General features: G+C 26.7%; 1 protein-coding gene across 1 annotated transcript in view; it reads left to right on the top strand.

Annotated features, from left to right (window-relative positions):
- Positions 1–14,522, top strand: part of LanB1 (laminin subunit beta-1) — an 80,057-nt gene that overhangs the window by 49,799 nt on the left and 15,736 nt on the right. Inside the window, exons 16-22 of the mRNA XM_067279435.1 lie at positions 700–843; positions 3,717–3,948; positions 6,300–6,463; positions 8,177–8,401; positions 8,943–9,142; positions 12,447–12,543; positions 13,529–13,720. Coding sequence (XP_067135536.1) covers positions 700–843; positions 3,717–3,948; positions 6,300–6,463; positions 8,177–8,401; positions 8,943–9,142; positions 12,447–12,543; positions 13,529–13,720 — 1,254 coding nt within the window. The remainder of the gene's footprint in view (positions 1–699; positions 844–3,716; positions 3,949–6,299; positions 6,464–8,176; positions 8,402–8,942; positions 9,143–12,446; positions 12,544–13,528; positions 13,721–14,522) is intronic.

The raw sequence follows: 14,522 nt of genomic DNA, 5'->3' as shown, positions 1-14,522 counted from the left end.
ACTAGATCGGATTTAAAACGTTGGTCCCTGATTGGAATTGAGTACACTCCTGTTAGCTCATTTGGTTTCTCTTTCCTCTTATCATTCCTTAACAGACGGTATACTGTCGGGTTGCGCCTATATATTATGCGTAAGTTCCTTTCTTTGGATACCTTCTTAACAATACTTTTAATAAACGGAATATAGTCCATGACCACTGTTTTTTTCTGTTCAGTTCTGTGTTGTTGATGTTTACGTCTCTGTATATCTGTAATTAGACGGTTCACTACCCTTCTCTATATAGTTAAACCTTCTTATATAGTTAAACTTTTATAGTTCCTTCTTATATAGTTAAACTTTTGCTGGAATTTAAGAAAGGTGTTGTTTTCTCTTTATTAGACAATTAAATTTGTCAATATCATCCAATAATCAAATATTTCAAATATTAAGTTATATAAACAAAACTAATTTATTTTCTTGAATTTTTTCAATGGTAAATAATAGATTCTTGTTTCTTTATATTAATTAGTTTCTAAATTTGTTTCTGTAATATAAATTTATTTTGTAACTTTTGTATTATTATTTATGTGGAACTGGAGCCTTATTAATATTTTTATTTTAAAAATATAGAATGCTTATTATCTTAGATTATATGTTTGTATGTGGTATATTCTATAATTTAGATTTATAGAATAAATTTACTCAAAAGTTTCATTTCAGAATGTGGATGTGATCCAATGGGATCTCTTAGTACACAGTGTGATTTGCTTGGTGGAAAATGTGCATGCAAATCTCATGTTGTTGGAAGAAAATGTGATCGTTGTGCACCAGGAACTTATGGATTTGGCCCTGCTGGTTGCAGACGTAAGTATTTCAGTATTTAATGTTCACATTTAGTGAAAAATAAATGTTAAAATGGTTTATTTAAAACTATGAGATACTCACATTTATGTTCAATGAATTTAAGAGCATTCACTAGCTTGAAATAAGTTTTTTTTTAATAATTTGTCATTGATTTAGAAATATGTATACTTTTCATTTAAAAAGAAAACTTACTACACTTTTTTATTTTCAAATTTTTATTGCTTTTATTTGGATGCAATTTATAGAATTCAAATTAATTTTTGTGTGAAATTTGTTTGGTCATAAGACAACAAAGCAAATTTTATAGTTGAGCCATCTGTATCCAATGGCTATTATAGAGATTTTTAAAAATTATAATATGAGTGATATATGATGACATATATATCTATTTTAATCATGTGAGACAAGCATTATGTTTTTGGATATTTAATCAAACATAGTACAGGTAAGAACTTTTGGCAGGCGACATCCTGCAGCTTGGGGACTACAGGTTGGCTACGCATGCTCTAAACAGTTTTTTATAACTTTTTATTTAGTGTTTTTGAAGAAACTTTAAAAACATTTTTAAATAAGAAAAAAGTTAAATTAATTTCTTAGAATTCTTTCTACGTTTTATTTTAAATAAATACTCTATATTTAAAGTATATTATTATTTTGTACAGTTATATATTTTGTCTTATGATTTATTTTAAAAATGTTTGAAAATTGTTAAAAGCAGTAATATTAATTTAATTTATAGTAGAATTAATTGTTTTATCCTTGAATAATTACTAGGATTAACTAATGTAATAAATATTTGTTTTGAATGATATTTAATGATATTTAATAAACACAAATGATATTTAATAAATGATATGTATAGAACACAAATATATTTAATAAAAAAAAAATAACAAAATATAGAATAAAACAAAATTATTTTTTAAATCTTGTTTAATTATTATTATTTCCTTTTGTTTTTTGTTTTTCAAATATAAATGGTTTTGGTCCACCCTGGGACCTTCTTCAGGTGGAGTTCTACTAAAATGGCAGACAAGCAAAAAAACCAACTTGAGGATCAATTGAGTGGGGCTCCAGAAAATAGTCCGCAGTGAAATGCATCTCCCTATCATATTACTATAATGTATGAGTGCCATATGCAGTCTCTATACCGAGACATTGGACTTATACTAATTCAAAAATAGCTTACAGATGTAAGCTGGATGTATTTGGCATACTAAGGAATGAGAAAGATCGAGCAGACATTGAAAGAGTGCCAGGAGTATATAAAATTCTGCTCAAAGATGACAGATTCAATAGAAATCTTGTATATATCAGATCTACAAAAATATTGCTTAAATAATGCCTTCATGAGCATAAAACACTGATATTGAAAAGAAGAAAAACACTACCAACTTAGCTGTACAGTGGAATCTCACTTAACGAGCATAATTTGTTCCAGAATCTTACTCGTAATGCGAAACACTTGTTAAGTGAAACAATTTTTCCCATATAAATTAATGTAAAATACGATAATGCGTTCCATGCCGAAAAAATACTCAAATATTTTATGTATAATGTTTATTCAAAAAAAATTATATAATATACATTGTTAAGGAGCATGAACATTCTTCATCTTTTTTTCTAGCACAGAATGAATGCAAATTCAATTTGGAGAAAACAAAAAAATCACAGATAATATATCTGATAAACACACCAATTGATATGCCAAATTCTTGGGCTATGTTAAAAGCCATATTAAATATTAGAAATTAATTAATTTCACTAGAGGTTAGCAGTTATGCTGCAATCTCATATTAAATATAATGACCAATTCCAAATTAAATTCGAGAAATGTCTAAATTAAAAATTAATTATTTATAATTATTAAATTTAATACAAGATGGCAGCATAACTGCCTGCCTCTAGTCAAATGATTTAATTTCTAATATTTAATTATAGCCTTTACATAGCCCAAGAATATGCATATTGTTTGGCATGTTTATTATGTAACGGTTGTTGATGTTTATATGTAATATGTATGAACTCAAGTTTGGAAAAAATGTGTGATCACAAGAGTCTGTGTTTAAGCCCTCGTTCCACTAAGATGCTAGTGGAACGAGGGCTTAAACACAGACTGATGGAGCATGCACACAATCCGGGACTGCCCCTCTCCTCGTCATTTGTTATGCGAAACATTGCTTGTTAAGTGAGGTTCCACTGTATATGCCAATGAAAATGTCATTACACCTGAATTACAAGCGATCATGATCTGGCAAACTTGTTATATATACCAACTTAGGAATTTGGAGGCATTAGAAATTTTTAAAGTAGAATGCCAGGGCCTTTCAATCAATTTTAAGGATGAAAAACAACTCTTGAGGGCATGGCAGACTATGTATGAACCAGCATTATAACATCTGATGCAAGCACACATCGTCAGAAATTTAAAATTTAAAAGGGAAATTAGAACACATCAGAAACAGAATAAAATGGAATTGCACCAGTAAAGAGTTTTCTGTAGTAGAACTCCACCTTAAGAAGGTCCTAGGGTGGACCAAAAACATTTGTGATATGTTAAAAAATATCTGAAAAGTGTGTTAAGGTTAGTGTGATATATTTGTCAATGCTTTGTTTATTACATGGATTTTATATATTTATAACTTATTTTAAATTTAAATTATTTGTAACTTTTGTATTAGTATTTATGTGGAACTGGAGCCTTATTAATATTTTTATTTTAAAAATATAGAATGCTTATTATCTTACGAAGCTTCAGAAGTAAACTTGAAATAAATATTTAAAAAATTTTAATATTAATTTTGTTAAATATTGGAAATTTATCATAAGTTCTTTAATTTTTAATATTATATATATATATATATTTTTTATAGCCTGTGATTGTAATAGCATTGGCTCCTTGGACAACTTTTGTGATGTTCAAAGTGGACAGTGTAAATGCCGTCCTAATACTTATGGTCGACAGTGTGACGAATGTCAACCTGGCTTTTGGAATTATCCCAATTGTCAAAGATGTGACTGCAATGGTCATGCAGATACATGTGATCCACATACAGGATATTGCATTGATTGTAGAGACTATACAGCAGGACCAAAATGTGACAGGTAAGTTTTGTAATGCTAATTTTAACTTCATATACTGAAAGTGCATACATTCATTTATGCGTAACATTTATAACTGACTTCTGATGTCAACAATGAAATTGAAATTCCTTTATTAATCAGTTATTATTTTAGTTTTTACTTTTTTAACTAGAAATTGTAAATATTTTATAACATCATAAAAGAAATGTAATAATGAAAGAGGAAAAAAGAGCAGTGAATTAGTACTTATTATTTTATTAATAAAATTTCTTATATAGTTCAAGTAAATAATTAAAAGATATTGTAAAGTACTAATTAATTTTTGGACTAAACGACGACAAAACTGTTGTTGAGTGCGGAAACAATCGTTTGACTTGCCGACCATAACTCAACGGGTACTTTATGTGGGTTTGTGATTAGAAAGCCAGGCCTAGACTTTCACGTGCTCTGGAAATTATAACTACAATAGAACACCAATAAAAAACAAATCAAGTTTTCTTTGAACTAGAAAAAATACTATGTACTGTACAAGGTAATAAACTCAAAAAACAATTTATTTAACAACTTCTTAGTCCTGACAAAAATAAGATAACTTAGCAACTAAGATCTATTACTATTCCCCTTTGGAAATCCTACAATTCAAAATCGACATACTTCTATATACAATCAATCAAACTTATCAACTATGACTATCCGTCACTTCAAATACTAGGAACCTTTTTATCCAACTCCTTCGAATCACCATGAACTTTTCCTATTCTCTCTATCTGGAAATCACCTTGCTCGAACCTCACTTTCTATCCTATTGGCAGCTCAACTCGCTTTCGATTCTTCAGAAGCTCACCATCGTTGTTGATCCGTCAGCTTTGTCATTTTATACTCTGTGAGGTGACATTACAATTACTATTGGGACCACCCCCTCATTTACATACTTAAATGACTAACAAGATTTTTTTCATTGTTGTCTGGTCAGTTTATTTCCAATAATTCACTAGAGACTTTTACATTAAAATTTTGTCTGATAAATAAAAGTACACTTTTGAGATGTCTCTGTTTTAAGCCTTTTAATGATTTCTTATGCTAAGTGTGTGTGGGGTTCTCCCCCTTTTCATGTCGGAACTTCCGTTTGGATTTCCAAGTTGGGGAAAGTGCAATGGCGCGTTAATTTTTCCTGTGGTGCTACGTCTGATTCGGTAAGTTGGTTTCTTCATTTTCGTTCGTTATAGAGGGTGAGTGGGGAACCTTCACCCTAACTAAATATAAGCCCCAAAACAAAATATATGTAAAGAAAACAAAAATTAGAAAATAAAAATACAGCTCGGACTCAGTTTCTTACAATATGTGTAAAATACAGATATATTTTACATACATATCTTTATTTAATTTGATATAGCAATAACGATAGCTGCAGACAAACCTTCACTAGTGGTCACCGAGATGAATGGTCACATTTTCATGGTTTCCTTGATTTTCCATAGATGACAATAAAATCAAATCATTAATTCATCATCAACCCTAACTCTCATTAAATGACAAAACTGTAATATCTTAGAATTTTATTTTTATTTATATCATTCACTTTTTAAAGTTATTTTTTTTTTTAGTTCAACCAATTTAAATGGATTATTTTTATTATTTCTAGATTAAATTGAGAATAGAAAAAAATCCATAATGCAAATTATAAGTTATAAAAAGAAATCTGTTGTAAAAATTTAAATCTTTTATAAATTAAGTTTTAGTTTTGATTTATAATTTATAATAATCAATATTTTAGTTTTATTATAGGTACAGTATATTTGTTATAATTACATGATGTAGCATTCAGATGCATTATAAAAATATTTTGTTAATTACATCTGATATTATCTATTGTTAAATATGAATTAAGTGAATATTTTTATCTAGTCATAACAAGAAACAAACTCAAATATAGACGTACAAACTTTTTATTATAAAAAAATATTTTAAAGTATTTCATTTGTCATCAACTTGTGTAATAGTTTTCGATTTAAATTGAAATTTTCCCCTGTTCTATTGATGAAATAAGCCACAGAAATAATCAAATGTTATTCCATTCATGTGACAGATATGGAGTTATTTTCTGTTTTCAGTGATAAGATTGATGTAAATAGTCAGAAAAGCTATATTTATTGGTATACTGTCTTGAACATTTATAATTTCAGTACTTAACATAAACAGATTTAGCTTGAGATCACAAATGTTTTCATTTATATTGTAAATTTGAATAACATTTTTCCTAATTAGTGATTGCTTATTACTGTTTTGTCTATTTAAATAATGTAATCAAATAGTATATTTTTATTATCTATGTGAATTTAATATTTAGTTAATTAGAATCTTATGTTATTTAGATGTGAAGCAGGATTTTATGGAGACCCAAGGATTGGAATTGATATTCCGTGTCGACCATGTGCTTGTCCAGGAACAATTGATAGTGGAATAAATCATGCTAGAGGCTGTGAAATTGATCCACACACTCAAAATGTTATTTGCCATTGTGATATTGGATATTCAGGTTTGTTATTAAAAAATAATTTGTTGTAAATGTTTCATTAAATTTTATTAGTTAAATTAAAAAGTTGAATAATTTATATAAGTATAAATTTTTTTATATATATTGAATATAAATTATCTAATGTCTAAATCTATTAAAATAATTTATGTAAAACAATTATTTTAAAGAAAAACATGTCAGTATAATATTAGATGTCCAGATTAAATGAAATTGTAATTTATAATTCAATCATTAAGGATATATTAATGTTTTAGACAGATTTTGCTGTTAAAATTCAATATGATTTCTGCTAATCTTTCATGACTATTTTTTATGTAGAAGTGAAAACAAACTGTTTACTTCAAAAATCACAAAAATAAACTTTCTAACAGCATAACTTTATTATAAACATGTTTTTTGACTGCTTTTATCAGTCTTTATCAGTTTTAAATGTAATTTTAAATAGAATTCTGCATTATCTAGAATATGATGATTTGAATTTTTCACATCCTATGTTTAAAACTATAATATTAATTAAAACTAACAGAACATAAACAATAAATAACTGTGCATGTATGCATAAAATAAAAATAAACAATTTCAACAAATATAACTACTGTAGTATAAATTTAACATGCATCACTCATTATGCATCTTTGATTGATTGTATGTGAACAATTCAAAATGTAATATTTTCTTGAGAATTTTATTTTTACTTGAATTTATTAAATTTGATTATGATATGTGAAAGTAGTTGAATATGTTAATAAAGTTACATTAATGTAATTTTATTTTTTATATTTATGAATTGAAAATTATATATAGTTAAATCATAAAATTTCATTCATGAATGAAATTTTAATGTGTAGATTAAATATAATCATGATTATATTTCTATTGTGTAAAAATTGTTTATATATAATTTATTTAATTTTTCCATACAAATGATAGAAACTACATTACATAAAAACTTTTTACTAAATTGTTAAGATAGGGTAGGGATTGATGAATTTTAAGCTAAATTTTTATACAATAAATTTTCAAATTAAATTAGTCTTTTATGCTCATAAGCTATAGATAGAAATGACTAATTGTATTATACTTCAAACCCTATTTAGTACTGCTGCATATGTCTCTTTAGTAACTTATAAGATTGCATAAACTATTTGGTTAACTTTACTATTTAGATTATGAATAGGAAGTATATATATATGTGTGTGTATATATATTTAAGAAATTATAAATAATAGTAATAATAATTTATGGATTTATTTATTAACAAAATGAATTAATCATACTATTCTAGTAACAAATGATTTTTGGACTATTTTTGAAATCTATATTAAACCAAACTAATCAATTATTATTTACTGAGAATATATTTTACAATTATTGTAGTAAAATATGAATATAACTTGTTTATAAATGTTAATGCAAAATTCTAGACTCTTTAAAAATGATATTCTCTCATAATCATTTACAATAAATTAAGTAAAAAAAAAGAAAAATTCTTAATAGTTTAGTTTTCCAATTAAAAGAAATGTTACATGTTTATTAGAGAAATCTTAATACTTTTCTATATTATATACAGTATATTATCATTATATAATATAAGTTTTATAATGATAATATATAATATATAAAAAGATATTTATATAAAATGTTTTTTTGTGTATTAATAGAATATGAAATATTTTGATTTTTAAATTTTTTTAACATTTTAATTTTGTTTAGGAGAAAGATGTGATCGGTGTAGTGATAATTATTATGGAAATCCTACTGAAAGAGGAGAGAGTTGCCAGGAATGTAATTGCAATAACAATATTGATATTGCCGAACCAGGAAATTGTGATTCTCGCACTGGAGAATGTTTGAAGTGTTTATATAATACAGATGGTTATTTTTGTGAGAAATGTAAACCAGGATACTTTGGTGATGCAACAAGACAACAATGCCGAGGTTAATATATATTTATTTAAAATTTATCCATTTGGTGTATTTGTATATTTAATATATATAATGATTACTTTTTTTGTACATGCAAATTAATGATTGTCATCAGTAATTTGCTTACTTAAATAATTAACTTGTGAATCTTTTACATAATTTGTACTTTTAATAATTATTATTTGTCCAAATCAAATTGTGCATATTTAATTACAAATATAATATCAAGTTAATAATGGTTTGAGCATTGATCCGGATCATAGATCTGTTGTTGTTTAGTATAAGTATCTTGATTAGATATTTTTTATTAAAATACTGTTGAAAACAGCAAAAATAAGCATATGAAAACAACTATTATAAGTATAATTATTATTGAATTTGAAGTCATTTATAATTAATGAGAAAAGAAAAGATTGAAATAAAAATTCAGATCACAAATGAGATTATATAATAATAGACAAAAAATTCTGTTAAAATTTATAATAGAGTATAATTATGTAAATAAGATTTTGATAATTTTATAATAATAATTATTACTTTTAAATTTCTTTAGAATGTGGATGCAGTATTTTAGGAACTGATCCAAATGGAGGATATTGTCATCCTGAATCTGGACAATGCCCTTGTCTTCCAAATGTTGTTGGCTTAGACTGTGGTATTTGTGCTACTAATTATTGGAAGATAGCTAGTGGTAGTGGCTGTGAAGCATGTGATTGTGATCCATTAGGTTCTTATTCATCACAATGTAATGAGGTAATTTGTTAGAAATTAGCATGACATTTTTCACTTGTGCTTAACAATTCTGTTTTAAATTAATTACTGTAAATATCCGCCTTCCTTGGATGTGGTAGCCGTTTCTCAGGCTCCCTCTCTGGAATTGAACCCTGATTCCCCGTTACCTGTAACGACCATGGTAGGCGCATAACCTACCATCGAAAGTTGATAAGGCATCGAAAGTGTCTGCCTTACTGTAAATATGTTTAATTTACAGTAATTAATTTACATTTAATGATATTTTAAGGAGTCATTTTGCACTGTAGTAAGTTATTTAATCAGTTTTATATTGTTTATTATTAATCTATTTTAAATTGAATGCTATATTTATATAACAGTACACATGAGTCTACAAATTGTTTATAGGAAATTTGAAAAATGCTTTGAGTTACTACTCAAAGCATTTTTCAAATTTTTCAAATGTTTTTAGAAATGTGAATTTCAGCTTCTTTAGCACACTCATTAATACTTTACAATATGTTTAAAATTATTAAATAAACACATTTTTAATTAAAAATTTAAAATGTATTTATTTAATAATTTTAAATCACTGTATATGTATCTGGATAACATAAATAAAAACAAAATAGGGTTGATTTTTTTTTAGTTTTATTATTAGTAAATATTCTGAAAAGTTCCACTGTAAATTACCAATACATGATTCTAATCAATTTATCTGTCTAACTTTTATATTGCTTGTGATGTGTTATTGATTGTTAACTTTGACATTCGTTTTTTCCTCTCATTCTGATATTTTAAATTTTACCTATAATTGATTTTTTAATTTTGATTCAAAACCTGTACACTACAAAAACAAGAAGTAAATTATTCACACACAATGAAATGCTTTTGTATAGGTAACTACAAACCATAACACAGTTACAGACAGCACAGTTGTATGCTAACAGAAAAACAACTCATACTATTGGTCTGATCTGTGATCCAATCCAGTCACACACAAGAATGAACCCATCAAAGGGGAAGAAGAAAACATGCACAATATACCAATCATGTCTTATGTCAAAATAAACACACAGAATATCCAAAATGCAATACAGAAAACATACAGTTGGAAGACACTTTGGATCAGAGAACTTGATGCTATGTTTAAGAATTTCCTGATTATATGGACGTGTTTAGTAAGGCAGTTTTCTGTAGTGTGAGGTATGCGCTGTTGTGAAGTTCTGTTTCTAGACTTTTGTATAATGTATATAGTATGACAGCTGTACAAGATTTGATAATCCAAAACTGTGTCATAACCAAATGAAAGTAGTAGTATACTTTGTATAACTCCATATAATCCAGGTTGATTAAATATATTCTAGAGTTATAAAAGTATATTTTGTGTGTTGTTTTCTGTGACCATTTGAGGTGTGTGTTTATAGTTTATTGGGCTGCAATTTGAAAAACTTATAGACCTATAAATTCCCAACGTCTGTTTATCTGTTTTTCCTTAATCTCAAGAACAGTGCTAGCTAAATGAAACTCAAGACCATATATGGAAAGCTTAAGGGAAGGAGGACCTGATTTACTATAAATGAACTTCTGGTACAAGCCAGAAGTGACATTTCAATTCAAAAATTTTCCCCTGAAAGGAGTTAGATAGATGACCAGTATGACTTCATTGCTAATAGAAAAGTATAATGTACAGTGACAAGACACTACAGTACTAATTTGAAGTGGAGAGCATATATTTTAAATTAAATAAATTTAAAATATGATTAAAAATTGCAGCCCAGTATTGTGACAATGACACAATAAATAATTGCTTATTTTTATAGCTTATTATTATTATTATTTTTTTTTTAAAGCATTTTTCAATCTTCTCTTAATTTAGTAATATTTGTTCATTTTTAATAAAGTAGTACTAAATACATGTGTATGAATTCTTTGAGTTTAATTTTCAAATTTGGATTGCAATATACAAATCTTAAAATTTTGAAATCTTTATTGATTTTTTAAAATTCATTTATCCAATCATTGAATTTAATATATATAGTATATATTTATGATTATCAAATATAAATTATGATATTGCTAATAAAATTAAACAAAGTTGCCAAATTAAAAAATTTTAACAGTACAGTGGGTGATTGGTTAATGAACAGTTCAGACTACGAATAAGTCAGATAACAAACACTTTCACAAAAGACTTTTATGTTCGGACAATGAAGACCTCATAGAACAAACACAAGAAGAAGTGACGTAAAATAATGAATATTGATTAGTCTTCCTTTATCTTCAGGCAACAATTTGAAACTTTTCGGAGTGCGAGAGACATTGACGTTCAACCCAGTATATATTGATCAGATAGTATTCTTCTGAACTTTGAAACTCTCTCTTGTAATTCCAGCCTTTTATTTTTCTGACAGAAACAATTTTTTATAGTATTCACAAGACATCAGGCAGGCACTTGTTAAGTTTTGCATCAGTTTTTATTTTCGAAAAGTGAGAGTATAATAGCAAAGGTAGAGACTGGGCAGAAGATGTCTGATGTTGCTGGGCAGTATGGCTTGTACAGGTCTACAGTAGGCTGCAGTTTAATCTTATCTAAGAAAGATACAGTATAATCAAGAAGACTCAAGCAGCTAAAGGTGTAATAAAAATCACATCTGAGAAATAAAGAACATTGAAGAGCTCATAATGGAACCTGAAACATATCTGACGACAGAAGAAGGCCAAGAACTCTTGAATGAAGAACACCAAGAAACTCTGCGAGATATGTTTTCTTCTGAAAAAGAGGATTAATGCCAATATCTGCTATTAAAGATCTTTGAAGAAGTGGGAGGATGTCAGAACAACGGTCTTAGAATTGTATCCAAACCAGGTTAAGGTTAATAAGCTTGGGGATCTCTACAATTACAATGCTATTAATTACTTCTGGAAAATCCTGAAGAGAGAAAAGCAATCGACATTAGACATATTCTTTAACCCCCACAAACAGAAAAAGCATGACTAATAAAAATGCAAGATTATGTATGTATGTAATTTTATTATTACATATAAATAAACATAATAAGAAGTATATATTTTTTTATTTTGGGGGGTCTCCAGAATGAATTAATCAAATTCTCATAAAAACCTATGGTAAATCAATAATCAGTTAAAAAACAATTCGGATAGTGAACAAAGTCTTGGAATGGATTATGTTTGTTAACCGATCACCCACTGTATAATTAAGTAGCATATTTATTTAATTTTTCAGTTGTTAAATTAATAATACTTTTATAAATACCAAAGATATTTTTATATAACTGTTTATTAAATCATTACTTAATTTTAGTTTACTGGTGAATGTAGTTGCAAGGTTGGTTATGGAGGACGAAGATGTAATGAATGTGAAACAAACTATTGGGGTAATCCAAATGTACAATGTTATCGTAAGTATTTTATTTATTTTATGAGTAATATATAAATAAGTAATCATGAATATAACAACAAATGCAGAAAAATTCTTATAAATTAAAAAAATTAGCAACAGTAGATAACTGTATTTAAGAGTAGTTTCCATACTACAAGTCAAATAGAGTAAATTATATTTAATAGATAAAAATATAATTTATTATATGTAATTATAAAGTTTTTATTAAAATTTATATTTTCATTATGACTTGAAGTTAAAATTGTTTTAAACATTTAATAATAAATATAGTTTAAGTTTTTTTTAATAAAATTTAAAAAATATGTATTAGATGATAATTTGATATTTTAATTATGCAATCTGGCAGTTAAATAATAGTCAATCAGACTGATTATTTAACTGACATTTTGACATCAATTTGAAGTGTTGAGTAGCAACATTAAGTGTAGTTTCTATATCATTTACAAATATTCTGGTATGCACATTTCAAAGATGAATAGAAAATCTTTGAGGAGAGTATTTTGCAACAATTATAGAAGTGGATTGTTTGTATCAGGCCTAATTATCCTGTTAAGGCAGTTGGTTATGTTTTGTGAAATGTGTTTGCTCACAGGGTGGTTGCTTTGATGGAATTTCTAACCCAAATGAGGATCTTTGTGCTTAACTGTCTATCATACTGTGTTCAGATATGCTTCTCTTCAACTACTTAGTTACTGAAAGGAAAACTTTTTCAAGATGTGAAAGGCATTCAGTTGGCTTTGACATCTGCTTTTCATGCTGTGCCGAATGAGAACATGTCCAAGTTCCAGTTGGTTGACCATTTGATTGTATCAATGCAGGAGTAATGTATTTTGAGTAGAAAGTAAAACCAGTTTTTTCAAGTCTGTTTTATTTTTAAAACTTTTTCTTGTTATTCAATTGCCAGACTGTGTAGAATAACAACATTTATGAACCTGACTTGCAAATAAACAAAATCCTTTATTATTAAAATTTTATTTTAATAGCATGTGAGTGCAATCGAGAAGGTTCTGCAACTACCCAATGCCGTAGAGATAACGGAACCTGTGTATGTATAGAAGGTATTGCAGGTGATCGTTGTGATCAGTGTGCAAGAGGATTTACTGGACAAGCACCTCATTGTGAACCTTGTGGAGAATGCTTTAACAATTGGGATGAAATTATCCAAGAATTGAAAGGTATAATATTTTCATCATATTCTTATAATGCAGTTAGTGTATTTGCCTAATTTTATAAATAATCAAATTTTAATCAATCTTGAATTCTTATTGAAAAAATTTTTTGTAAAATTGGTATTAATTTAATAAAAATACTGACATTGAATAATCAAAAATAGCGTAAAATTAATTTCACTTTACACAATTTTTTAATTACATATACAATTTAGGATTTCCACAAAAAAAATTTGATGTAAGAGTAGATGTAAAGAATCTATTATGATCAGAATATTATGAAAAATCCAATCAATTTAAAACTATCAGTTGTTTTTAAAGATAAAATGATTAAATCTAAAAGTATTAAAAAAAGGAGAATTTGTAACACTATATTAATCAAATATTAATTAATTTAATTCCATATTTAATTTACCAGTTATGTTAGCATTATTATTATTGTTGTTATATGTATATATGAGATACATAGAATTACAATGAAAGAAACAATAATTTCTTTGTTTGTTGTGCATTTCATTTTTTTGAAATGTAATTTTTGTCTGTAATTAGAAATGTTTCAATAGAAAGCAGGAAAATTTAATTTAGTTCATCATCATCATTTTACTTTTAACTGAATTATCAAATTTGTCAAATTGCATGTTTTATTAAAAGATTTTAAAATTTATTTATCTTAACATTTCTTAATTTTAAAAGGATAACTACAATCTAACATAATAAACTATAAACAAACTTAAATGTATTTCTTTTTTCTAATTATTGCTTCTCAGTTCCTCTTACTGAAAATTTCGGTAAGTAATTAGTTGCTTTT

Source organism: Centruroides vittatus, unplaced genomic scaffold, assembly GCF_030686945.1.
Source record: "Centruroides vittatus isolate TY-2023 unplaced genomic scaffold, ASM3068694v2 contig_874, whole genome shotgun sequence".
NCBI classification, from domain to species: Eukaryota; Metazoa; Arthropoda; class Arachnida; order Scorpiones; family Buthidae; genus Centruroides; species Centruroides vittatus.
This window is presented reverse-complemented; position numbering and strand designations above follow the sequence as displayed.